Genomic DNA, 25962 nt, shown 5'->3' with positions numbered 1-25962 from the left:
AGTGTATTTCAAATTCTCCACTGCTTTATAGTGGTGGCTAATAAATTTTCTATGATCCTGAGCATGGTACCTCAGTACTTGAATTCTTTCTTACTGGATGCTTGAAATATTTTCTTTGATCTGGAAGCTTTGGATCTTTACTATAATTTTCCTGGGAGTTTTGACTTTGAAGTTCCCTTCAAGAGATGACTGATGGAGTCTATTTCCACTTTGCCCTTTGGTTTTAAAGAGATCTAGGCAGTTTTCTTTGATAATTTATTGAAATATGATTGTCTAGTACAAAATAACTAGAGAATTAGACAAGTACTCTAATGATTCTTAAATTATTTCCCCTTGCTCTGTTTTTTAGGTTTGTTTTCACCAAGATATATAATATCTTCTGACTTCGTTTTAATGTTTCTTGTTGTCTCATGGAATCATTAACTTCTTTTTGGTACATTCTGATTTCCAGAGAGTTTGTTGTTTGGGTTAGGTCTTGCACCTTTTGTGACAAGCTGTCTTCTCTTTCCAATTCTCTTTTCTATACCTCTCATTTGTTTCCTCTAGTCCTCTCATTTCATTAATAAAAACATTTTAACTCTTATTTCATTTCTTCCAGGAATTCTAATTTTAGTTTTATCCAAGCTGTGTTGTTCTTTCATACTTTTCTTTGATGTTTTAGAGTTATTCTCTTTTTCAGGAGTTGTGTCTTGACCATCCCTGTTACCATAGTTTTTTACGGTGGGATTCCTTTTTGTTTGCTGACTCTTCCAGATTACTTCCTCGCTTTGGATATTATGTTAGGGCTAGGCTCTGCACACTTCTAAAGGGAATGTCTGGGTCTGGTTGGTGACCACTTGGGTCCTGATGCTCCTTCCTTCTCAAGGCACTGAGTGTTGTGTTATTCCATCATCTCAGAACAGCTCAGGCTGAGTGGTCTGATCCAGGGCAAATCCTCATTTCTGCCTTCCTGAGCTCTACAAGTGCCTTATCTGAGTATAGGCCTGAGCAACACAATTGTGGGCTGGCCCCCTTGTTCCAGTAGATTGCTAATGGACTAGGCCACTATCAGCCAGCTGGAAAGCTCTCCAGATTCAAGGGGACAGAACTGCAGGTTTCCCTTTGATCTGATATTCCTTCCCTGGTTATTATTCTATTGCAGTCTTCAAGATTGGCCTGTTCTCATACTATCATGTTAATTTTGTATTATACTTAGAAGTTTTGTGCTTTCCACCTTGAAAGTTCAAGGTATTATTGGTGTAAATCTGACCTAGACTATATGTTGTAAGAACAATATCATTTACTTGCCCTGCCATGTAGCCTGGGCTAGTTTTTTTTCCTTAAAAATAGAGAAGAATTGATTGGTTCGAGGGACTAGAATTTGAGGCACTGACAATTTCTTGGTCAGAGGTCATTAAAATGGTCCAGCCCCTGAGACATGACTGCTGTCTCAAAGATATTTGAGTCAATATACTCTAGATTAATTTCTACATGGAGATGGGTGCTGCATCTACCTGAACCAGTGGTATATCCTTGCTGAATAGCCCTTCTATATAATTAAATTATTTTTTTTAAATATTAGTCTACAGGTGTCTCATTTCATTCCAATATGTAGCCTTACCCACTGGCTAGGACTGAGGCTGCCAAGTGCAGAACACTAAATCATGCAGTTAAGAAAATCTGATTTAGATGACTGTATAAAAAGAATTTATCAATTACCTATGCCAGAGGATAAAATGCTGGGGATAAAACACAACAAAAGTGAGAGTTCCAGTGCTACAGATAGCAGTGGTTATGAGGGAAGAGCATATTTGGTTAAGGAACCACAGGAAATCATTGGAATCACAGAGCAATGCTCTATGTCATGCTTGTTCCAAAAGCAATGGCAGTACTGATTTAATTAACATTCACAGAGCAAGAGACAGAGGAGAGTATGGGGGCAGGGCAAATGACAAGATGTCCAACATGAATGGACATGAAACATGGTCTATGGAATAGGTTAGCTGAGTTTGTTTTCACTCAACTCACTCACTAGAAGGACAGATCAGCCCTAGAATATTATTAATTGTGGGATATCTTTTAAGAAGTGATCGCTGGGGGCAGCTAGGTGGTGCAGTGGATAAAGCACTGGCCCTGGATTCAGGAGGACCTGAGTTCAAATCCGGCCTCAGACACTTGACACTAGCTGTGTGACCCTGGGCAAGTTACTTAACCCTCATTGCCCCACCAAAAAAACCAAACAAACAAGAAGTGATCCATGGATTTTATTTTTATTTTGCTCTCTGATTCTAAGAGTTCTAGGTAGTTTTAATTTATGACTTCTTGAAATATAATATCCAACCTCTCTTATGGTCATGAATTTCAAATAGTCCATTAACCTTGATCCATTTTGCTGCTCAGTTCTTTTGCTATTATATTTCTCAGATTTTCTTGACTTCTTTCCAATTTTTTTTTATATTTTTTCTTGCCTGGTTCAGTCATTTTGTTTGACCATTCTAATTTCCCAGACATCCAGTTTTTTTATAAGGTTATATATATATATTTGGTGAGGCAATTGGGGTCAAGTGACTTGTCCAGGGTCACACAGCCAGTAAGTGTTAAGTGTCTGAGGCCACATTTGAACTCAGGTCCTCCTGACCCCAGGGCCGGTGCTCTAGCCACTGTGCCACCTAGCTGCCCCAATAAGGTTTCATTTTTGCCAGGTACTCACGTATCCCCTTGTTGGGATTTGCCTGGGATCTTTCTCTTGCTACTGGATTCAGGGGTTGTCCCTATCTTGGGCTTTTACCATAAAACTCTGAAGTGGCTCCCAACCTAACTCTGTTTATTTTTGTATTAAGGATCTTTCTGTTAGTTAATGATAGAATGCAGGGAGTAAATCACTAATATTGATGCCAAAACATTTTAAAACATTCATAGATGAGAATAGAAACAATTTCAAAAGGAAGAAAAAAGACTTTCTAAAGTAATGCAGAATTCATTACATACATAAATACATTTAAAGTGGATAGTATGGGGGCAGCTAGGTGGTGCAGTGGATAAAGCACTGGCCTTGGATTCAGGAGGACCTGAGTTCAAATCCAGCCTCAGACACTTGACACTTAACTAGCTGTGTGACTCTGGGCAAGTCACTTAACCCTCATTGCCCTACTAAATAAAAAACAAACAATAAAGTAGATAGTATGAAATGAAGATTAATGGTTTCATTATAAAATCATGTGTGTGTATGTGCATGTGTATGTGTTGGGCAATGTATGCTTGTAAGGGCTGCTCCTAGAAGAGCTGGGAGAGCCTTTGAATTTCAGAATTTAGCAGTACAGCTAAAGTTAATTTAAGTGTAGCAAAAACATGGTGAGCCCCCCAGAAGCAGAGGTCAGAAAAAAGGAACAGTTTAAAGCTTCTGTGCAAATCAACAGCAACTTTAGGCCCATGAATGACTTCTAACCCAAGAAAGATATGATGAGCCAGTCTCCAAGAAACCAAGTACATACAATCTCTAAGATGGAGGTAAGAGATAACAGGGACAAAGAAGACATTCAAAAAACATTGAACTTCAGTATCCTCTTTTAGAAGAAACTTTTTTTAATAGGGCAATGAATTGCAAAATACTTGAAGGAATGACAAAAGGGCAATTACCTAGTTTCAGGTCAAAGGAGTAATGTCCTTAGGGCACTGAAAGAACCAAAAGATATAATTACAAAATTATATCTTTCTTTTCTGAAAACTGGTACATTTGTTTTCTTTACTTTTGTACTACCTTCTCTACTTCTCCATGGTCTTTCAAAAATCGGCACTCTACTGTAGGCCAAAAAAGCCTGACTTCGATTCCTGGGCACACCTGATGTCCCAAAGAACTATCATAGCTTCATCAAGAATATGGCATCCTGATTAAACAGTTTTCTTTCTTTCTTTTTCCGTTTTTTTTGTGTGACAGGGTAACCAGACTTCTAAGCACAGCTAGGTGGCGCAATAGATAGAGCTCTGGGCCGGGAGCCAAGAAGACCTGAGTTCAAACCTGCTTGCAAGACACTTAGTAGCTGTGTGACCCTGGGCAAGTTACTTAACCCTAACCACCTCAGTTTCCTCATTTGCAAAATAAATTGGAGAAGGAAATAGCAAACTGCTCCAGTATCTTTACCAAGAAAACCCCAAGTGGGGTCATGAAGAGTCAGATATGACTGAAACTGAACAACAATAAATGGAAGAGTTCCAGAGGCAGGGTCAAGATGGCGGAGTGAAACCAGGAAGCTGCTTGAGCTCTCCCAAATGTCTCTCAGAAACAATGTGAAATTAAGCCTCTCAACAGATTTTGGAGCTGTAAAACCTGGAAAAAAAAAACACCACCAGAGTGAAACAATCTTTTGACATAAGATAACCTAGAAGATCTTCAGGAAAGGTCTCTCATCTGGGTAAAAGGGGAATACAGCTCACAGCAGAGGGTATCTGGGCAGGCCAGCAAAAGACTCTTAGTCAGGGCAGCTAGGTAGCCCAGTGGATAGAGAACCAGCCCTGGATTCATGAGGACCTGAGTTCAAATCCGACCTCAGACACTTTACACTTACTATGTGTGTGACCCTAGGCAAGTCATTTAACCCCAATTGCCTCACCCCCCCAAAAAATGCCCTTAGTCACAGCACAGATCAGCAGCTGAGGACCCATGGTCCTAGCACAGCAAGCTAGTAGCACAGTAGGCCAGTTGTGAGGCCTCCAACACCAATGCAGAAGGCAATCTGCAAGCTGGGGTATGGGCTACCCAACAGGCCCAACTAAACTGGGACACTCCAGTGCAGTGAAAAGCCAAAAGTTGCTGCTGATGCCTCAAAGCACAAAGCTGGTGACTCAACCCCTAGACCCCAGCAAAAGAAGTTCCTGGACAATGCACACTGTATGCCAAGAGCAGAAATCAACCTTAAAAGGTACAGAAGAGGCTAAAATAATAATGAAAATATGAATAAGAAACAAAAAGAACCTTCACTATTGACAGTTACTATGATGACAGGGAAGCTCAAAACATAAACTCAGAGGAAGACAACAATGATAAAACTCCTACATATGAAGATGTAAAGGGAAAGAAGAATTGGTCTCCAGACCAAAAAGGCCCCCTGGAAGAGCTTAAAAGAAGATTTTATAAACCAAATAAAAGAGGTAGAAGAAAAATTGGGAAAAGAAATGAGAGTTATGCAAGAAAAAGTCAATAGCTTGGAAAAAGAAAATAATGCCTTAAAAAATACAATTGAAAACTGTAAAAGGAGAATAATTCCCTCAGAATTGAGCAGATGGAAGCTAATTGACTTAATGAAACAACAGGAAGAAGTAAAACAAAATCAAAAGAATATAAAAGTAGAAGAAAATGTAAAGTACCTCTTCAGAAAAACAACAGACCTGGAAAATAGATCCAGGAGGGACAATATAAGAATAATCAGACTACCTGAGGACTATGATCAGAAAGAGTCTAGACAGAATATTTCAGGACATTATTAAGAAGAACAGCCCCAATGCCTTACATTCAAAGGAAAAATTAGTCATTGAAAGAATCCACTGATCCCCTCCTGAAAGAGACCCTGAAAAAGAAAATGCCAAAGAATATAGTAGCTAAATTCCAGAACTATCAAGTAAAGGAGAAAATACTGCAAGCAGCCAGAAAGAAACAATTTAAATATTAAGGAACAATAAGAATAACATGGGACCTGGCAGCTTCAACATTAAAGGATTGGAGGGCTTGGAATATGATGTTCTGGAAGGCAATGGAACTGGGATTACAACCAAGAATGTACTACTACCCAGCAATATTCAGTATAATCTTTCAGGGGGAAAGATGAACATTCAATAAATAGAAGACTTTAAAACTTTCCTAATTAAAAGTCCAGAACTGAACAGAAAATTTAATCTACAAATACAAGACTCAAGAGGAAAATGAAAAGGTAAAAAAAGGGGAAAAGAAACATGTTATTCAATGAGGTTAAAATGTGTGTATCCATATCTGGAAAGAAGATACTTGTAACTCTTAAGAACTGTATCTTTATTAAGGCAGATAGGAATACACACAGACAGAAGGTGTGGGTATCAGTGGATTCTGATATGATGATATTAAAAAAAAAACAAAACCTTAAGGGGAAACAAAAAGGATTATACTGGAAGAAGAGTAAAGGGATGGCAGAATAGGGTAAATCATATCACATGAAGAGGCAGAAAAGAACTATTACAAGAGAGGGAAAGAAGGGAGATGTGAGCATTCTTTTGACTTTACTCTCATCTGATTTGGCTTAAAGAAGGAATAACATATACACTCAATTGAGTATAGAATTCTATCTTACTCTATAGGGAAGTAAAAGGGGAAAGGGGAAAGAAAAGGGTAGAGTGCTGATAGAAAGGAAGGTAAAACTAGGAGGGGAGATGGGAAAAAGGACAAAAAAGGAAGTGGGGTTGATAGAAGGGAGGGCAAAACTAGGAATTGAAAGGGGAAAGGATAAAAGGGAGGTGGAGATGATTGAAGGGAAGGTAGATTGAGGTGGCCAGAAACAAAACACTAGTGAGAAGGGACAGGGGGAAAGGAAAGAGAAAACTACAAACAAGGGAAAAAATAGGATGCAGGGAAATACAGTTAGTAGTGTGACCAGGTGTCATTTATACCAGGCATGCAGGACTGGTTCAATTTTAGGAAAACTATCAACATAACCAACCACATAAATAATAAAACTAACCAAAATCATGTTTGTCTCCATAGATGCAGAGAAAGCTTTTGAGAAAATACAGCACCCATTCCTATTAAAAACACTAGAGAGCATAAGAATAAATGGAGCTCTCCTTAAGATGATAAAGAGTATCTATCTTAACCATCAGCAAGCATTATATGCAATGGGGATAAGTTAGAGGCAATTCCCAATAAGATTGGGGTGAAACAAGGATGTCCATTATCACCACTATTATTCTGTACTATAAATGTTAGCTTGTGGAAATTGTGGAAATTTATTTTGATTTGGGGACCCTACCTTTAGGCTGAGATTAGAAAGCCTCAGGCCCTAAGAGTCTCTTCTGTGTGGGAGGGGCTGGTGCCACTCCCCCTCTGCTTCAGCTGAGCCAAAAAGCCCCGTGGGCTGTACAAGACGCCAGGTCAGACAGCTGGGGGGAAAAGCCCCCAGCTCCCTCCGACCTGAGCGGAGCTCTCCGGGAGATCCTGGACTCGTCCAGGCCAGGCTCTGGCGTAGTCTGTGCTGAGGCACATAAGGCTCAAGCACACCCCCCTCCCCCACCAGCCAAAGCCCTGGCTGGAGGATTAGCTTGGTCTGTGGGGGTGCAGGAGGCCCCAAGATTTGAGTGGAGAGAAGAAAAGGTATATATAGACCTGGGAGTTAGACTCCGGGGAGGCTGCTGATGAGATTAGAAGAGTTGGAAAAGACAGACAAGAGATGGGGGTGACAAGGACACAGGAGAAGGCTAAAGGACTAGGAGCAAGGGGGTGATGAGAAGGGGGCTGACAGGAGGACTGGGGGCCGGCAGACAAGAAGGAACAGGAACAGAGAAAAGAGGCCAACAGGTTGTACATTTTATTTCCCTGTATTCATAATGTTTAAATAGTACTCATAAATAAACTCTGCTTTGATTATTTAGTTAAGAGGCTTCTTAATATTTTGCTTATCAGTTTGGGAGCAGTGTGGTGGAACTTTATAAACGGCCCACATTAAATTAATAGCAGTTAGATAGCCAAATAGTCAAAAGTCCCCAGATTAGTTATCCACAGTTTAGTCCCCCCAAATTAGGCCCAGTCAATTTAAAATATTTCTACACAATAAAAAAAAAAAGAAATAGAAGGAATTGTAATAGAGAAGGAAGAAACAAAACTATCATTCTTTGCAGATGATATGATAGTATACTTAGACAATCCTAAAGAATCAACTAAAAAACTACTTGAAACAATTAACAACTTTAGCAAAGTTGCAGTATATAAAATAAACCCACATAAAATCAGCATTTCTACATATGACCAACAAAGTCCAGCAGCAAGAGACAGAAAAAGGAAAATTGCATTTAAAATAACTGTAGAGAATATAAAATACTTGGGAGTCTCCCTGTCAAGGCAAACCCAGGGACTATATGAATACAATTACAAAACACTTTTCACACAAATAAAATCAGATCTAAACAAATGGAAAAATGCAAATTGCTCATGGGTAGGCCATGCTAATATAATAAAAATGACAATTCTACCCAAATGAAATTACTTATTCAGTACCATACCAAACTACCAAAAGCATTTCACAGAGCTAGAAAAAACAATAAATAATTCATATGGAAGAACAAAAGGTCAAGAATATCAAGGGAATTAATGAAAAAATGCAAAGGAAGGTGGCTATATTATAAAGCAGTAATCATCCAAACTATTTGGTACTGGCTAAGAAAGAAAGGAGGATCAGTGGAATAGGTTAGGCACACAAAACACAGCAGTAAATGAATATAGAAATCTCTTGTTTGACAAACCCAAAGACTCCAGGATAAGAACTCACTATTTGACAAAAACTTCTGGGAAAACTGGAAAATAGCATGGCAGAAACTAGGCAGAGACAAACATCTTTCACCATACTCCAATGTAAAGTCAAAATGGGTACAAGATCTAGACATAAAGAGTGATGCCATAGGCAAATTAGAAAAGGAAGTAATAGTTTACTTGTCAGAACTATGGAGAGGAGAAGAATTTATGAATAAAAATGCAGAGTGGATCATTTTGACAACATTAAATTAAAAAGGTTTTGCACAAACAAAACCAATGCAAACAAAATTAGGAGAGCAGAAAGCTGGGAAACAATTTTTACAGATAGTTTCTGATAAAGGTCTGATATCTAAAATATATAGATAACTAAATCAAATATATAAGATACAAGTCATTCCACAATTGAGAAATGGTCAAAGGATATGAACAAGCAGTTTTCTGATGATGAAATTAAAACTATCTACAGCCATATGAAAAAATGTTCTGTCACTACTGATTAGAGAAATGCAAATTAGAACTACTCTGAAGCACCACTTCACACCTATCCAATTGGCTAATATGACAAAAAAGGAAAATGATAAATGTTAGAGAAGATATGGGAAAATTGGGACACTAGTGCAGTTTTGTTGGAGCTGTGAACTGATCCAACCATTCTGGAGAGCAATTTGGAACCATGTTCCCAAAGTCTTTAAAACTGTGTGCCCTTTGACTCAGGAATACCACTACTAGGTCTATATCCCAAAGAGATCACAAAAAAGGGAAAAGGACACACATGTACAAAAATATTCATAGTTGTTCTTTTTTGTTGTGGCAAAGAATTGGAAACTGAGGGGATGCCCATCAATTGGGGAATGGCTAAACAAGTTTTGGTATATGAATGTAATGGAATACTATTGTGCTGTAAGAAATGATGAGCAGGGGGCAGCTAGGTGGTACAGTGGATTAAAGCACTGGCCCTGGATTCAGGAGGACCTGAGTTCAAGCTTGGCCTCAGACACCTGACACTTACTAGCTGTGTGACCCTGGGCAAGTCACTTAACCCCCAATTGCCCTGGAAAGAAAGGAAGGAAGGAAGGAAGGAAGGAAGGAAGGAAGGAAGGAAGGAAGGAAGGAAGGAAGGAAGGAAGGAAGGAAGGAGAAGGAAGGAAGGAAGAAAAAAAGAAATGATAAGCAGATGGATTTCAGAAAAAAACCTGCAAAGACATGAATTGATGTTGAGTGAAATGAGCAGAACTAGGAGAACATTGTACACAGTATCAACAACATTGGTATGATGATCAACTGTGATAGACTTAACTTCTCAGCAATACAATGATACAGGACAATGCCAAAAAACTTATGGTGGAAAACACTCTCCACAATCAGAAAAAGAACTATGGAATCTGAATGCAGACTGAAAGCATACTATCTGCACTTTTGTTGTTGCTTTTTTGTTATTATTATTGTTAATTCTTTCTTGAGTTTTTGCTTCTTTTGTTCTGATTAATATGGAAATATGTTTAACATGATATTAATGTATAACCTATATCAAATTGCTTGCTGGTCTTGGAAGGGGGGAGGGAAGGGAGGATGGGAGAAAAATTTGGAATTCAAAAAATATCTTTACATGTAATTGAGAAAAATAAAAAATAAAACAAAATAAATAAATGGACTACTAATCAGGGAATGCCACAGAATTAGAATGACTACATTTCAGCAAAGTATTTTTTTAAAGTCTCTCTGTAGTGTGGAAGCAAATCATAAGCCAAAATGAGGATTTGAATAAGAAATTATGCATGCATAATACATATGCGAATTATTACTCCTATTCCAGAATACTACCTCCCCCCCTCAGTAAATTCTCATGCTATTCTTATGGATAAAATAATAAGACATAGGCTAAATGAATTAGTTTGTCTTATAGCTAGCTGAATAACCAAATTCAAAAAGACCAGCAATTTAATTCATCGACATTATCAAATTCCTTCAGATACTTGTCTTTGGCCTTGTGCTATTAAACATTTTTTATAAACAACTTGAATGATGGGGCATTCTAGAACATATTTGTTGAATAGCTGTTAAATACAAGACATGTGGCCTGGAAGGTATAGCTAAAATGTTCGAATAGTATTGTGAAGTGGACACAACCAACCTCTGACCTGTGAATGGCCAGAGCAGGCTAGAGACGGGACAGTCAGGAATCAAACAAATGTAATTTCAAAGTGAGGGAAATGGTTTGAAAGCAAGGAGGGTCTAGACATGTGTGCTGAGCTACCCAAAGTGAGGGGACCCAAGGGAGTGCAGGGAGATGTCAATACTTAAAGCAATGGCTATGCAGTGAGCAGTAGCCCTTACAATGAGGGGTAATAGTAACAATGAGACAAGTTTGATTCATGGCAGGACTTCATGACCAGAACTTGCCTGAGCCTTTCTGGTACTTGTTCAAGCTCAGAGAATACCTGGTGCTGGTCAAAGCAATACAATAATTATGTGATTTTGCCAGAGGGTGGGTTCATCCAGAGGGTGAGCATAAAGGATTATTCTTATGCCAAGCTCAGGGCACAGCTTGCTTGCTGGGCCTTAGCTCTGGAAAACAGTGTCTCCTAATATCTTGACAGTATAGAATCACTGGCTAATTTACTAAGATGAAGTTTAATAGAGATAAATATAAATGTTTATACTTGAATTAATATAATCAACTTTACAAAGACAGAATGGGAAAAACATGTCTACAAAAACAGTTATGAAATCTGGGGAGTTTAGTAGTAGCCTGTAAGCTCAAAATTAGCTCTATAACCAGGGGCAAGCTGTATAACCACATAAAATCCCTGCCGATTGACTAAAACTAACTTACCAACAGATGCAGTGAGGAAATGTCCACATGGACTTTCTCCATACAGATGGAATTAGAAAGGGTGAGTGACATTAGCTTTTATTGAATAATAGAAAGAATTTAAATAAAGAACAACAACAAACCACCCAAAGCTTATGTTAACTTTCTTCATTTTCCATACTGACCTAAACTGCATAAAATGTGAAACCAAGAACCCTAAATAAGATGGTTACATTAACTGGATACAAAGAAATAGTTTATTCATTGTAACCATTAGAAAGTAGTTTTCTATGGGGCAACTGAGCATAGAGGAGGGATGCTTAGAGAGGAAAGCTATTTTCATTAAAGTCTAGGAAACAGGGGAAGGATGGGATTGAAAGATGGGATTGGAAGCTTGAAAAGAATGGAGAAAGTTTAGGATACCCACTGCTATGAAATCACTAAGATCAATGATATTTGTAAATCGTGGATTTTAATTAGATACTTTAAGGATCTGGGCTTTCCCTGGAGGCTGACCAGACAGAGATAACAACCCTTCTCTGACTTGGTAGACCATTTGAGACAGGTGTAATGGCAGAAAAATTCATTTTACCATGACAAACCTATGATAAGCCTCTTCAAATTTGGCTAACACTGTTTGCCCAGCTCATGTGAGTACCTGGAGTTTGAAATCTTACTAAGCCTGGCTGAATTTGCCATTACTTGGCAGTCGGTGCCAGCTGCCTGCTTGCATACTCTTGAATAACCCAAGATATCACCTCAAAACCACGAGGAATCGGAGGAAGACTTCAATGACAGTTTAAAAAGGAAGAGAACAGTGTGGTATAGAACCTAGCTTCTTAAACTGTGGGTTGTGACCCCATATGGCAAGAGTAAAAGGTTACGTATACCTATTTTATATACCTATATACCTAGGGTCGTGTAAAAATTTCTTAGGTGAAAAGGGGGAAAAGTTAAAGAAGCCTGGGTATAGAAGATAAGGCACTGGACTTGTAATCAGGAAGACTGAGGTTCAAATTCCATCAGATGCTATGAATTATGTGACTCTAAGCCAATGACTTAAGATCTCTGTGCCTCTTTTTACTTATCTACAAATTAAGGAGGTTGGATTCAATAGCTTTAATGTTCTCTAAATATGTGATCTTATGAAAATGGTTAAAATTTCTATTGGTTAAGGGTTATATAGCATACTGAAAATTTAAACTAAAAAACCAAGGTTCTTAGCAAGAGGAGAGTTGAAGTGGTTAGATTGTTCAGATTGGGGACACCAATCAAATATAAACCAGTCAAGAATATATCACTAGGACAACTAATGGGTTAGGTAAATTGAGGTTAATGGGTTGGATGTGAGGACCAAGAAAGAACAAGTTCATTTCATAGAGGAGAGGCAGGTTTTATAAGAAGTGAGAGGTGGAGTAGTATTATTGTGAAAAGGATTCAAATGAGTTGTTAAATCTGAGGTCTACAACCAGATCTATGCAAGAAATGGTTCAGAGCATAATAGAATTTAAAGCTAAAAAGGAATAAAAATAAAAATTCAGAACTTACCCTGATAAAGTTCACTTTGTAAATAAAGAAAAAATTAACTGGTTATTATAAAACCTTCTTACAAATGACTTTTAAAAAACCAAACTAATTCAAGGTATTGTAATCAAAGATAGAGTGAAGCAATGAATAACAGCAATTATAACTTCAATATACAAACCAAAGTTTCCATTTCAAATTCTCTAATTCTGTTATCTAAAACCACACAGTGTTTTTAATCCTCCTTTAACTAAGCAAAGTCATGTCTTGCCAGTTAAAGAAGGCAGTATAGGGAAGTTTCTATCTTCTGGATTCTATGATGTGCCTGTTCTAAAAAAGAAAATAATCCCTGTTTTTCTTTTTTTTTTTCAATTTAGTTTTCAAGGTAATCTTTTATGGGCATTAACTTTTCTTCATTGTTTTTATTACTGTACATAATTCTATCTTTAATATGTGGTTTATCTTTTATTTATGCCTCAACCTTGACTGGGCCAGACACTTCTATAGAGGCAAGTAAAAAAAGTGTTCTGCAATTCCATCCAATCTCTAAATTTTATCTCCTAAGAGTATTCAAAGAGTAAGTATATTTCCTGGCAAGTAAAGTAAAAGCATTTAACATTTTTTTGCGGGGGTAGGGGTGGAAAATAGAACGAGAAGGTAGACAGTGGGTAAACCAAAACAAAAATAAGTCAAAGGACAGAACAGAGCTTTCCAGTACATGAAATAGTTTGGGAAAAATTAAAATTCATATTTAAATCTGTCATCTCTTTTATTCATGCAGTCCTATACTCAGCATTTCTATCTGTCAAAATACCTATAATACTAGTGGCTCACTCCAGCAAGTCTGGGCCCTATTTGTTGGCTGTCTGTACTAACATTCCCATGTTCCCTGGCTTGCTAGGGATCAATTGCCCTTACTCCCTGATCTGCCTTTTCAAATAACTTCCACTCATGTATCCCATAATATTCTATTAAATTCTTCATTTTTCATTCAGTTTAACAGAGGATTTGAACATCTTTCTTTCCATTATATTCTGTGTGACCTTCAAGCTTCTGCAGTTTTGCCATTAACCAACATGCTCCTTCAGAAATCACTTCAAACAGGGAAGCACTAAGGATTTAAACATTCCTATCCTGATCTTTATAAGCATCTCCTAACCATGCATAATAATAAGCAAAAAAAAAAAATTTTATTTATTCTTCATACCATATAACACAATGAACTTCATGGATTAAATATTAAAAAACACAACAAAAAAAAACTTTAAAAAAAAGAACAGAACTTTCAGAAGTATAGTTTTCCCCTCTGTTTTGCTAGTCAAGAATTTATTGGAGATCAAATGCATGAGTTTGATTATATTTAAAAATTAAATGATTATATTTAAAAATTAAATGAACAGAACTGAATAAAGATAAAAAAGAAAATCAACAGAATGGGGAAAAAATATTCACAATTCAATGAAGCTTCCTCTTACTCAGAAATTCCCTATAGTCAATTTTATCCTTGGAAAACCCTTAAATCACCCATAAGGTAATACAGTATCTTTTAAACAATTGTAGCTGAAAAGGGGTTGGGGTCCCTTTAAAAGGAAGGTGTTTATATGAGAGTAAAGATGGTTGCTATGGAAACAAGTGAATGTAAATTTTATTTTTTACCACATCCAAGGAACTATTGATCTAAAGAGGCCTTCAATTTCTAGAAACAAACAAAAAAGGTATTTTTTCTTTCTTTTCTTTTTAGAAAGCTTAACTGGTAGGAAACTTAGTTATAGGGGAGAAGGGAAGAGGAACCTTCCAGTAACGCCTCTGTGCATAAGTGTGATTATATGAGAATGCATATCTGTTTCTTCTTTCTGTTTCATCATGAGGCAAAAGAGAATATAACTAAGTTAGGAGCGAATCCAGCAGAAGCCTTCTAGATGACCACAAAAAGGAATACATGGTCTACAACTGATTTTAGAATAGTGTTCAGGCAACTATTGTTTGCTTACACTGTGAGCCACATGGGAAATGAAACCAACTGAGTGAGGAAGAAAAGGCTAGCTGGTGTCTCCTATCTCAAGTTCACTCTAAGGCATATAGTCTTTAAGTGGAATGCTGGGAGAAATCGAATAGGCAGAAAATTACCTATCATTAAACTGTTATTTTCCTCTCCCTCACATACTATTTAGCTTTTTACAATTGTTACTTTGTTCTACTGAGGTGCTGGTATAATTGAATGGACAAATTAAATATAAAATGTTTAGAATGCATCCAAGTGTCAAATAAGTACGACATATAATATACACAGTATTGAGTAGCCCAATGTAAGTAATAGCCAATATCCAATGAACAAATGACCAAAATCGATGGATAATTCATAAGCTTCAAAGCATAAGTATCAAACATTTAAAAATATGCAGACTTACTAGTAAATGAAAAGTTAAAAAACAATTATGTGGTATTCTCCCTATAGCTAATGGGTTCTGTACCCAATGCATTCATACTGATTCTCTTGAAAGTTCATATATACAGGCCACCACATCAATGACCTTTTCAGGGTGATAGAACCTGCCAAAGTTTGTGTTCCAAGGATACAGTCTTTAAGAAACCATGGACACCTCCCTATCATGAAAGGAAAACAAAACACTAATTCTCCTTTCTACCAGGAAATCTGAGCAAAATGTTAACTTCTATTAGTGAAAAAATTAGTAAAGTTTGTAAAATGTAATGTTGGGGACACATAAAATATTGTTGGTGGCAATGTAATTTGAGGACCATAAAATTGATCCTTTTATGATCATATATAACCTTTTAAGATTGCTGAGGAATATATTCCAATGATATAATTGAAAAGAAAAAATTTTTCAACAAAGATGTACACCATTCCACTATATGGTAATAGCGAACCCTTGAGAGGTATAAACAGACTTATAGACAATACTGTATTTGATATACTTTTTTGCCTCTTAGAACGGCTCAGCTCAGGGATCACACTCACTACAAGATACATTTCCCAATTCCCTCCATTAGTTAGCCTCAAACTACTCTATTTTGTATTGATTTATTTGTGTACATGTTATTTCCCAGCTCTGGAGGACAGAGTAAGTTTAGGAGTGTGTGGGGGTGGTATTCTTAAGCACTGTGCAGGTCATGTAGGAAGCACCTAATATTGTGTTATGCAACTGTATACAATAACAAATATTAAAACTACAGAAAAGTCTATATGAAAGTTTATATAAAATAAAAACTGAATGAAGGAGAATCAGTAAGCGAATGTAGAATAGCAAACTGTGAGTAATGGGCCCTCAGTAATGCAAAGAGTCTATTAGGTCATTAGACCTGAGTTGGAATCTCTGGTTCTCTGACTTTCTAAAGTAGGTATAAAAAGTCCTTTCTGTGCCTCGTGGTCCTCATCTTATCAAGATGATCCGAAAAGAAGGTACCACATATAAAGCATAGTATTTTTATTAAAACTAAAAACTACAGCTTAAATAAACTTAATTTTAAACTAATAACTAATTTTTACTTAAAACATAATGCGAGGCAATATCTATATGTGTATGTATGTAGAGAGCCTGGGTACTCTATTCAGGCCTATACAAAAGTACAACCATAAGGCTGTGAGGTGATCAGTGTTGTTGGTCACTTATGCTTCCAATGATAACGGACGATTTAGGTCCTTTAAAATTTACAAAGCTTTATTTACATCAATCATCTCATCTGAACATCACAACAGAACGGTCGGGTTGGTGGCTAGTTTTTTTTTAATTAAATTTAGACTTGTTTAAAATGAAAATAATTTTTTAAAAGAATGACGATGTTAAATCTACTCAAAACCTGGAAGATTTATCAAGAAAATCCCTGTAATTCACTAGTGCGGTTCAATTAAATTTGCTGGTAGAGAGCTGAATCGCAGCATCGGGCAAGTCTAGCTGCAGAAACCAAAGAGAAGCTGGAAAATTACAAAGATGTCACGTGTTGACACTATGAAACCCGCAAAATCTCGCACTGGAGACAAGAAGAGACGCTACCAAGAAAGACCCAAGTCCTGCAGAAGTGCCCGTGCCCGGGCCGACGGCGAAGCTGCCAGCAGAGGCGGCACCTTCGTCTCGCCTACCGGGTTTGGTTTCCAGGGAAGGGCACGGGAAGCCTCCCCAGGGGGCCGTCCCAGACCCCGCAGGGGGGCCCACCGACGCTTTCCCACTTAGCCTCGCCTTAATTGCGGCCCCAAATTCCTGGGCCCCAGATAGACGAGTCTCAGCTGAACCCAGTCGAGATAACGCCTCTGAACCCAGTTCCCCGGGCACTGTCGGAGGGCACAGCTCAGTATCCCCGTAAAATAAGCCCAAGGACGCAAGCAGGGAGGTCAAGGAGGGAGGCAGAGACGCGGGGAGCAGGGCCAGGGAGGGAGGCAGGCAGTGGGGCAGGTAAAGAAGCAGGTAGGCAGACGGGGGGGGCGGTGCTGGGGGGCCAGGGAGGGAAGCAGAAAAGCAGGGAGGTGGGGCCAGTGAGGGAGACAGGTAGAGAGGCAGGCAGGGGTCAGGTAGAGAAGCAGGGGGGCAGGCGGGTGTAGCGGGGGAGTAGGGAGGTAGGTAGGGGGACAGGTAGAGAGGCGGGCAGGGGGCAACTAGGCAGGGAGCGGGGGAGATAGAGAGGCAGGCAGGCAGGGCGCGCCGCGAAGGGAAGAGAAGCGCAGGGTCCCGGGCGGCCTCACCTGCGTCCCAGGTGGGTGAGCCCCGGTCCGGCCCGTTCGCCCCCCTACCTTGTCGCTGGTGCTCTCCGCTTCGTGGTCGCCGCCAGCGCCGTCTCCTTCGCGGGCCGCCGCCCCCGGGCCGAGGCCGCCTCCCGCCCGGTGCCTCAGCTCCAACATCTTCCTCTCCCTCTCGCCCATGGCTCCGCCGGCCCCGACACCTGGCCGCCGCGCTGCCGTCCGCCCGCACCCGCCGCCGCCGCTACTACTCGGTCGCCGCCGCCCACGGGTCCCCGCGCCTAGATCCCCCGCGCCATGGAGCCCGCCCCACCGCTGCCCCGGCCGGGGATGGAGCCGCCGCCGCCGGGGTCACCCCCGAAACGGCATCAACGAGCGAGAGAGCGCGCGACGCCGCCGACGCCCCCGGCCCGACGCGACTGACAGCTCCACGCGCCGCCCGCGGGCGAGGAGAGCCTGCGGGGAGCCTGGGGAAGACGCGGGACGCGCGGGAGACGCGGGCGGACGCGAGCCGGCGGGCGCCGGTTGCCAGGTGCGCGTCTACACGTAGAGGCCCAGGTCGGAGGGGAAGAAGAAGAGGGGCGGGGCGAGGAGCAGGAGGGGGAGGAGCGTCGGAGGCTCCGGGGCTCGCGGCGTCCTCGGGCCGCTCTGCTGGCCTCTGTCCGCCGCCGCCCCCCAGCCGCGATTCGGAGCCCCGCGGCCCCGCCCCCTCTGCGGAACGTCAGGCCCTCGCAGGCCGCCCCCGAGCCCCGGGCGCTGCACTGCGGGTCGCAGGACACCGCCCAGAGCGGGCGGAGGCGGGCCCGGCGGAGCCCCCGCCCCCCGGCTCCGCCCCCTTCGCCTTCTCTCCGGGAAAACGGCAGGGGAAGGGGCTGAGAAAGGGGCTGAGGAAGAAGGGGCCCGACACCAGGAAGCCGGGCCCAGAGCCTCTGGGCGACTCAAGCCCAGAAACTCTTGTGAAACACTGGCCGGCAAAGGGTTAAGCCCCGCGGCAGGCACTAAGGCCTCGACCTCATCAGCATCCACGACACATTGACAGGATGCGCAGCTGAGTGCGAGATGTTCTTGCCCAGAACTCGTTGAGCAGGAATGACTTGAAAGGATCTCGGCATCTGACCCAGAGCCGTGCCCTTGAACGTGTGGGGAGGGAGAGGCGCACCTCCGTGCTGCGCAATCACCGCCCAGCCTCTCGCCCCGGCATGCAGTGCCACCGTAGAATTAGGGGATAGGCACCCGCAAAATGCTCCCTGCACAGAAGGGGAGAGCCCGCTAACAGACAGGAGGAGTAAAAGTGTGGCTTAGAGGGAGGAGGGATGGCATTGCAACGGGGAGAGAGGGAGTCAGATCTGCGGGACCCAGGGGAAGTTAGCTAAGCTCTTTAAACCTCAGTTGTTTAATCCGCAAAATGGAAATCACACTACTTCACTAGCTTGTTTTGAAGATCAGACAAGAATATATATATATTGATGTGTGTGAATATACACTTGTATGTAGGTGTATATATATGTGGACACTAGTATATATGTTCACACATATATGCATATGTAAACACATGTCTACATGTGTATATACACATACACACATTCTGTATACCTATACATATATACATACAATACACACACACACACACACACATATATATATATATATGAAAAGCGAATGAGATGCAGGAAACGATGGGCAACAGAGAGCACAGTTTTCAGATGTCCTCCTTGCGGCGGGAGCTGAGGCTCCCTTATCGGACTGCACAGCCACACTGTGACCTGTGGTTCTTCAAGTCGCTGATCCATGGTCGTCCGAGACTGGTGGAAGCCTACTACTACGGTCTTTTTGTTTTTTTTAGTGAGGCAACTGGGGTTAAGTGACTTGCCCAGGGTCACACAGCTAGTAAGTGTTAAGTGTCTGAGGCCGGATTTGAACTCAGGTACTCCTGACTCCAGGGCTGGTGCTCTATCCACTGCGCTACTTAGCTGCCCCTACTACTGCGGTCTTAAAGCACTATATGCATCCTCAACCTAGGCCTAAAGTTGAGGTCTGACCGTGTCTCTCTCCCCTGCTCAGGAAACTCCGGTGGCTCCCTAGTACTTCTAGAATCAAATATATATTATGTCATTTAAAGACACTTAAAACCTGGCAGCACAGGGGGCAGCTAGGTGGCACAGTGGATAAAACACCAGCCCTGGATTCAGGAGGACCTGAGTTCAAATTCGACCTCAGACACTTGACACTTACTAGCTGTGTGACCATGGGCAAGTCACTTAACCCTCATTGCCCAGCAAAAACAAAAACCTGGCAGCACAACTATGAGATTTCTCTGACTGACTGCTCTCCCCTTGCCCAAGGAAACTCATTATTGGTATAACCTTATCATCATTTAGATCTCCATCCTCATCACCACCCTCTACCTCTCTACCATCAACTCCAGACATACATTTAGACATCTCCTCCTTTCTTAGCTCACTGCATTACTAGGGGTGTATGGGTGTTCAAATAGGACTAGCCCCTCTGATCTAAGGGTTTGCCTTTTTCAGGGCTGCTCACCTAACTTTGATGTCCACCTGGCATTCTACTCTCACCTGTGGCTCACAGAAGCTAGAGCATATACAGTGGTCACACCCCAGTAGTGTCTTCAAAGATGGGCTAAACCAGGTTGAGAGTAACCAACAGGCCACAAACTGTAAGTGAGTTAGGGGAATGGCATGTGAAACCTTCTGCAAGTAGAAGGGGCAAATAAGAACAAAGGCTATGAAGGTGTCTGAAGTAGGCACTGTCCTGACATTTGTCCTGCCACTGGACTTCCATGACTCTGGAAGAGAGAGTGAGGGACAACTTCGCGCATATCTGCCTCATGTAAACCCATTTTACCCAGGAGTCAAGACATCACCCTGTGATGAAGGAACAAACAATAGGACAGGACAGGATAGCACAGAACAGCATAACTTTGGGACTTTTCTGACTGACTTTTCCATCATGCTCCAGGAAGTTCATTATTGGGTGCTTCTCCCCTCCTACCTTCACTTTTCAGCTTCCTTTTATGCATTGTCTACCCCCCCCCCTTAGATTGTGAGCTCCTTGAGGGCAGGACTTTTGGGGGGGGGCATATTTATCTCCAGCCCTCAGTACAATGCCTGGCACAAAATAGATGCTTAATCAATGTTTATTACCTATTTCTTTCTTTTTTTTTTTTTTTTAGTGAGGCAATTGGGGTTAAGTGACTTGCCCAGGGTCACACAGCTAGTAAGTGTTAAGTGTCTGAGGCCGGATTTGAACTCAGGTACTCCTGACTCCAGGGCCGGTGCTCTATCCACTGCGCCATCTAGCTGCCCCCTATTACCTATTTCTTGACAATGAGGAACCCCCTCCAAGGAAGATAAACTCCTTTTCTGCAACTTACAGCCTTAGAGAATTGTGTATATAGCCCTTGGGTTTAAATGACTTGTCCAGGATCACACAGCCAGCAGGTGTCAGACTTGAACCCAAGTCTTCCTGGTCAGTTCTCTACCCATTACATCATATTGCCCCACAACTCCTATTTCCCTTGCCTCTATTTTATAGATGCTTGTATATATGCATGTTTCTTTCAATAGAATGGGAGTTGGTTGAGGACAGGTCTCATTTTTGTTTTGGTGTCCCTAGTACCTAGCACATGGTTGGTGCTGATTGGTGTGAGCCTTTTAAAAAGCATTTTATCATTACAAACTACTTTACCCATGTAATTGGAGTCAGGACAATAGAGGCTCAGGCTTTAGAGCAAGCTTAGACTTGTCCTTCCTAGTGGATTTTACAGACCATGCATGAATACTCCCTGTCTGGATTCTAACACATGGGACTTTGGGAAGCAGGTTTTTAAATCTCTCTTCCTTCTGGGCAACCAGTGAAATATAATGCTGTGAGTTGCTGGGGAAGGTGGAGAGAAGGGTGCTGCTAGACACCATAAGTCTAGAACACATTGTGCCTCTCTTTTGATCTTAGATGAATAAGTATCTTGAGAAAGGCATACCCAGGCAACCTGTTTCAAGAAATCCATGTGTTCCCATCAGAGACATCCCATAGGCAACCAGAGTCAGTAGCAACAGTCACTATAGTGGTTGTAGCCCTTCAGGCAGATGTGGAAAGGATCATCCGAGGATCGTGGTGGCTTTAGGGATTCTGACCTCTTGTGATAGAGATAATTACTGACTAAAAGGCATTGAACCTCAGAGCCCAGCACCTGAGTAACCCCATAAGGACTGCAAAAACTGTGAAAAATTATCCCCAATATCTTGGGGAGATTCAGGACTTGCCTCTTCTTTCAAAGTCCTGATGCCTCCTGCCCCCACTTCTTTTGGGGGGGGGGGTGGGCAATGGGGATTAAATGACTTGCCCAGGGTCACACAGCTAGTAAGCGTCAAGTGTCTGAGGCCGGATTTGAACTCAGGTCCTCCTGAATCCAGGGCTGGTGCTTTATCCAGTGTGCCACCTAGCTGCCCCCAGAGTCAATTTAATATCATTAAGAAGGACTTTGAAGTGGGGGCAAGGGGCAGCTAGGTGGCACACTGGATAAAGCACCAGCCCTGGATTCAGGAGGACCTGAGTTCAAATCCGGCCTCAGACACTTGACGCTTACTAGCTGTGTGACCCTGGGCAAGTCACTTAACCCTTGTCCCACAAAAAGAGAAAGAGATATTAAATTGAGTCTCCTTGATCTTAATCAGGCACAGTATATCACACCATACACTAAAATAAAGTCAAAATGGGTACATGATTTATACATAAAGGGTGAAACCATAAGCAAATTAAGAGAGCATGGAATGGTTTAGCTGTCGGATTTATGGAAAGAAGAAGAATTTAGGACCAAGGAAGACATAGAGAGCTGTAACGATTGGAATAACGCCACCTGCTGGATACTTACTGTAGAAGAGTTCTGCCCATGAAGGGAAGGTCTTTGAGGGCAAGACCAGGAGTCAGGAAGTGACGCGGACTAGTGGGAGGAGGAAGGAAGAGACTGGCGCTGACTCTGGGGCTCTTTCCTGGGGACGCTGGCGGAGAAGGGAGCTAAAAATGTGCTCTCCCTTTAATAGATAGAAATCTAGGCCTTTCTCTCTCTCTTTACCAAATTCTTATTCTCCTTAATAAATGCTTAAAAGCCTAACTCTTGCTAAAGCTTATAATTTATTGGTGACCACTCATTAGATATTTTAGACAGACTAGCTAGAATTTTAGCCCTTAACAGATGGCTGACCACGAAGAGGAAAGCTAAACCTCAGTCTTCTTCTGATCTTCTGGTTGGGTAAGAAATTTCCCCTACCCTTTAAATTGCTAAGTACTGGTGTACTGGCTGTGTTTTCCCTTTAAATTTTTTCAAATGGACCTTTTAAACTCCCTAATTACCCTATTTTTGATTTTAGTCTGTTTAACCAGACAAATGGGAGATAAGATCATGTTAATGCTTTGTTTTTGTGGATTTTCTATTTTTCTTTTTATTTTTGTTAAAAGAGCCAGCAACTTACTCACACAAGGAAATATCTCTCCCTCTCCCAACCATGCTTTTTCAGAGAAACCTGAAGAGATTCCCGCAGCTTTTCCCAGTTCTAACACTAATTGTTGCTCTAATTTTGCATGCCTGGAGGCAATGACCCACCCTCTAGAAGCTTTTAATCCCCTAGCACCTGGAGGCAAAGTGGGGGAAGAGGAATCCAGGCCTGAGTTCAAAATCAAGTCTGATTCAAATTGCTCTGGTCCCTCCCCTCCTCTCCAGACCCCACCCTCTACTCCTCCTATGGCCAAGCCCATTGCTTCCCCTGCCTGGGAAGTCCAGAGATCTGATGCGCATGCTCAACTTTGTCTAACTACATTTGCAGCTTCAGGCTCAGCCCTTCCCCAGCCTGGCTGTGCTTCTGAGACAACCTTAGAAAACCCTTTAAATTCCAGATATGCTCGTTTTGTTCATAATTTTGCTAACCTGCTTTTGTCTTTAATTAGTAATCTTATAAAGCATTTGTATGGTGAAAAGGCTGACAGACAATATAGAGGGGTTAAAGAAGAAAAACTTAAGCCGAATAAGAATGACAATCATCAACATAGTTCAAGACTCCACTTCTTTTGCCATGGAAGGGTATATATTTTACAGAAATGTAGAAGTAAACAGCAAGATATTGATATGAGTATTGGGGATTTTAGATACCGGAATCAAAAGTGTTCTGAATTCACTCAGAGTAATAGTATCAGTTCAGAGGTTACATAGGATTTCTATGCTATTACATATACATTTTGAAATTAATGGTATGGGTTTATTTTTATAGAGATTTTCATGCTTTTGAGATTGTGTCTTATACTTAGTTTTTAAAACAAGGAGAATATTTGTAAAAGCTTTTTAGTCATGTGATCAAGTTTATATTTTATAATACTCTTATTAATATTAAGTTCATGCTCATTTAGATTTCCCTAGTTTGAATTTCATTGTCTTTTATTGTTCCATGTGTATTTTTCTCTATTTATTCATCTCTAATTTTGAAACATTGCAAGATGGTTTTGATTTCATAATACAATGTTAATTCTAGGAGTATTGTGCTCCCATATTCTGAGTTGTTTGTTTTTGTTTTTCTCAACTGATTATTTGATCAAACTCTTTAAAGCATTTCCCTGGCAAATTGGTTGCCACGGCAAGTGTAAATTGATTCTAGAAGTACTATTTTTGATAAGCATATTCCAAAAAGAAAAAAAAAAGAGGGGAACATTTGTAAAAGTTCTTGGAGATTGTGTTGTGCTTTAACTTGTATTTAAATATGTTCAGATTTTTCAAAAAAGTAATTGTATACTAAGTTAAAAAAGGGGTATTATTTGAAATTGTTGCATAATTATATATTGTGTTCTGAGTCAAGATGTATTCACATTTTTTGCAATCATTTATTATCCTCAATTTTTAAATCCATATGAGACTTGGATTATGGGAACTTATCATTTAAGACATTAATTGCCTTTATTCTGAGTTATCAGATGCCAGTTGGCCAAGATGCCATCCAATCACAAGAGGAATACATGCAAGAGCAGACACTGAACTGTCACATGAGGGGAGACATGCATGAAGTGAAGGTATGGCCGAGGGAACGGCTTTTGACTAATGTTGAGGTTGGATTCTCTTGGTTTAATATTTTATTTTATTTTTCCCCACAATATTGTACAGATGGCTGGAAGTATTCATCCCACCCATCTCACTTCTACACCTGGCTTCTATGCTCCCTCCTATATGCCTGATGCCATGGACATCTCAATCCCATGCATCTGATTAAGTCTGACTCAGTTTCCTCCAATGTGTTCAGTGGCATGGACATATATTCCATCCACCTATTTTAAGCCTGACATACTGCATGGACAGTACATATTGCTCAAGTGTGGGAATGCTCATATCCCATCATTTCTCTGTTCTTTTATGGTAACCCCCATAATTATCTCAGGTGTCATGATAAATACAGTGTTGAATTTGGCCTTGACACCTGTTACCAATTATATTAGATTTTTAAATTTCTCATAATGGCATGAGGATAATTAGGCAGATGATGCAAAAAATGATGAAACAAAGATAAAAATTATTTTAAAAAATTAATATCACAGCAATTGTCTTCTCAATTACCCTCCATAAGGGGGGACTATAGTAATGTTATAATTTTAAAGAATGTTTCAATTTTTGTTTTATTATATGTTTCATGTGTAACAACTAAGATTCTGAATTCCCTTAGACATGTTTTTGAGAACTTTCATTGTTTGATTTGATTATTGACAAAGCTATTTTAAAGTTGTGTTAAGCTCAATTTTGTAGGAAATTTTCCTGGCTGATTACCAGCATCCACACATCAACCCCTGAAAAGACTTCCATTCCACGACTACACCTAGAGGACATCTGAGAAAAGACTTTCAGAGACTTTAAATGAACAGTTTTGATTTGTTGTTTTTGTTGTTTTTTTTCTCTTTCTGTTATAATATACACCATCTGTAACATGTATTCTCTGCAGAGGCCCTCCCTTTGCAAGACTAATGTCAAAGCGTCGGTTCATGAGGACAAAAAAAAAAATCGCCCCTCTGGACAAAACTTTCCTCTCTTCCTTTTCTATATTGTTGTTCACATATTATTAGTTAGCAATAGTTATTATATTCTTTTTACTGTTCTGTCAAGGAAACATTTTGTTTCTTGAGGAACAACAGGGGGGACTGTAACGATTGGAATAACGCCACCTGCTGGATACTTACTGTAGAAGAGTTCTGCCCATGAAGGGAAGGTCTTTGAGGGCAAGACCAGGAGTCAGGAAGTGACGCGGACTAGTGGGAGGAGGAAGGAAGAGACTGGCGCTGACTCTGGGGCTCTTTCCTGGGGACGCTGGCGGAGAAGGGAGCTAAAAATGTGCTCTCCCTTTAATAGATAGAAATCTAGGCCTTTCTCTCTCTCTTTACCAAATTCTTATTCTCCTTAATAAATGCTTAAAAGCCTAACTCTTGCTA

The 25962-nt window shown here is 40.8% G+C and overlaps 1 protein-coding gene across 1 annotated transcript in view; it reads right to left on the bottom strand.

Moving 5' to 3' along the window:
• Positions 1-17782, bottom strand: part of CDS1 (CDP-diacylglycerol synthase 1) — an 89515-nt gene extending 71733 nt beyond the window's left edge. Inside the window, exon 1 of the mRNA XM_043971057.1 lies at positions 17545-17782. Within this exon, the coding sequence (XP_043826992.1) occupies positions 17545-17673 (129 nt within the window). The 5' untranslated portion in view covers positions 17674-17782. The remainder of the gene's footprint in view (positions 1-17544) is intronic.
• Between the last annotated feature and the right edge of the window lie 8180 nt (positions 17783-25962).

This window comes from Dromiciops gliroides, chromosome 6, assembly GCF_019393635.1.
Source record: "Dromiciops gliroides isolate mDroGli1 chromosome 6, mDroGli1.pri, whole genome shotgun sequence".
NCBI lineage: Eukaryota > Metazoa > Chordata > Mammalia > Microbiotheria > Microbiotheriidae > Dromiciops > Dromiciops gliroides.
Note: the sequence above shows the minus strand (reverse complement) of the source record. Positions and strands in the feature narration are given on the sequence as shown.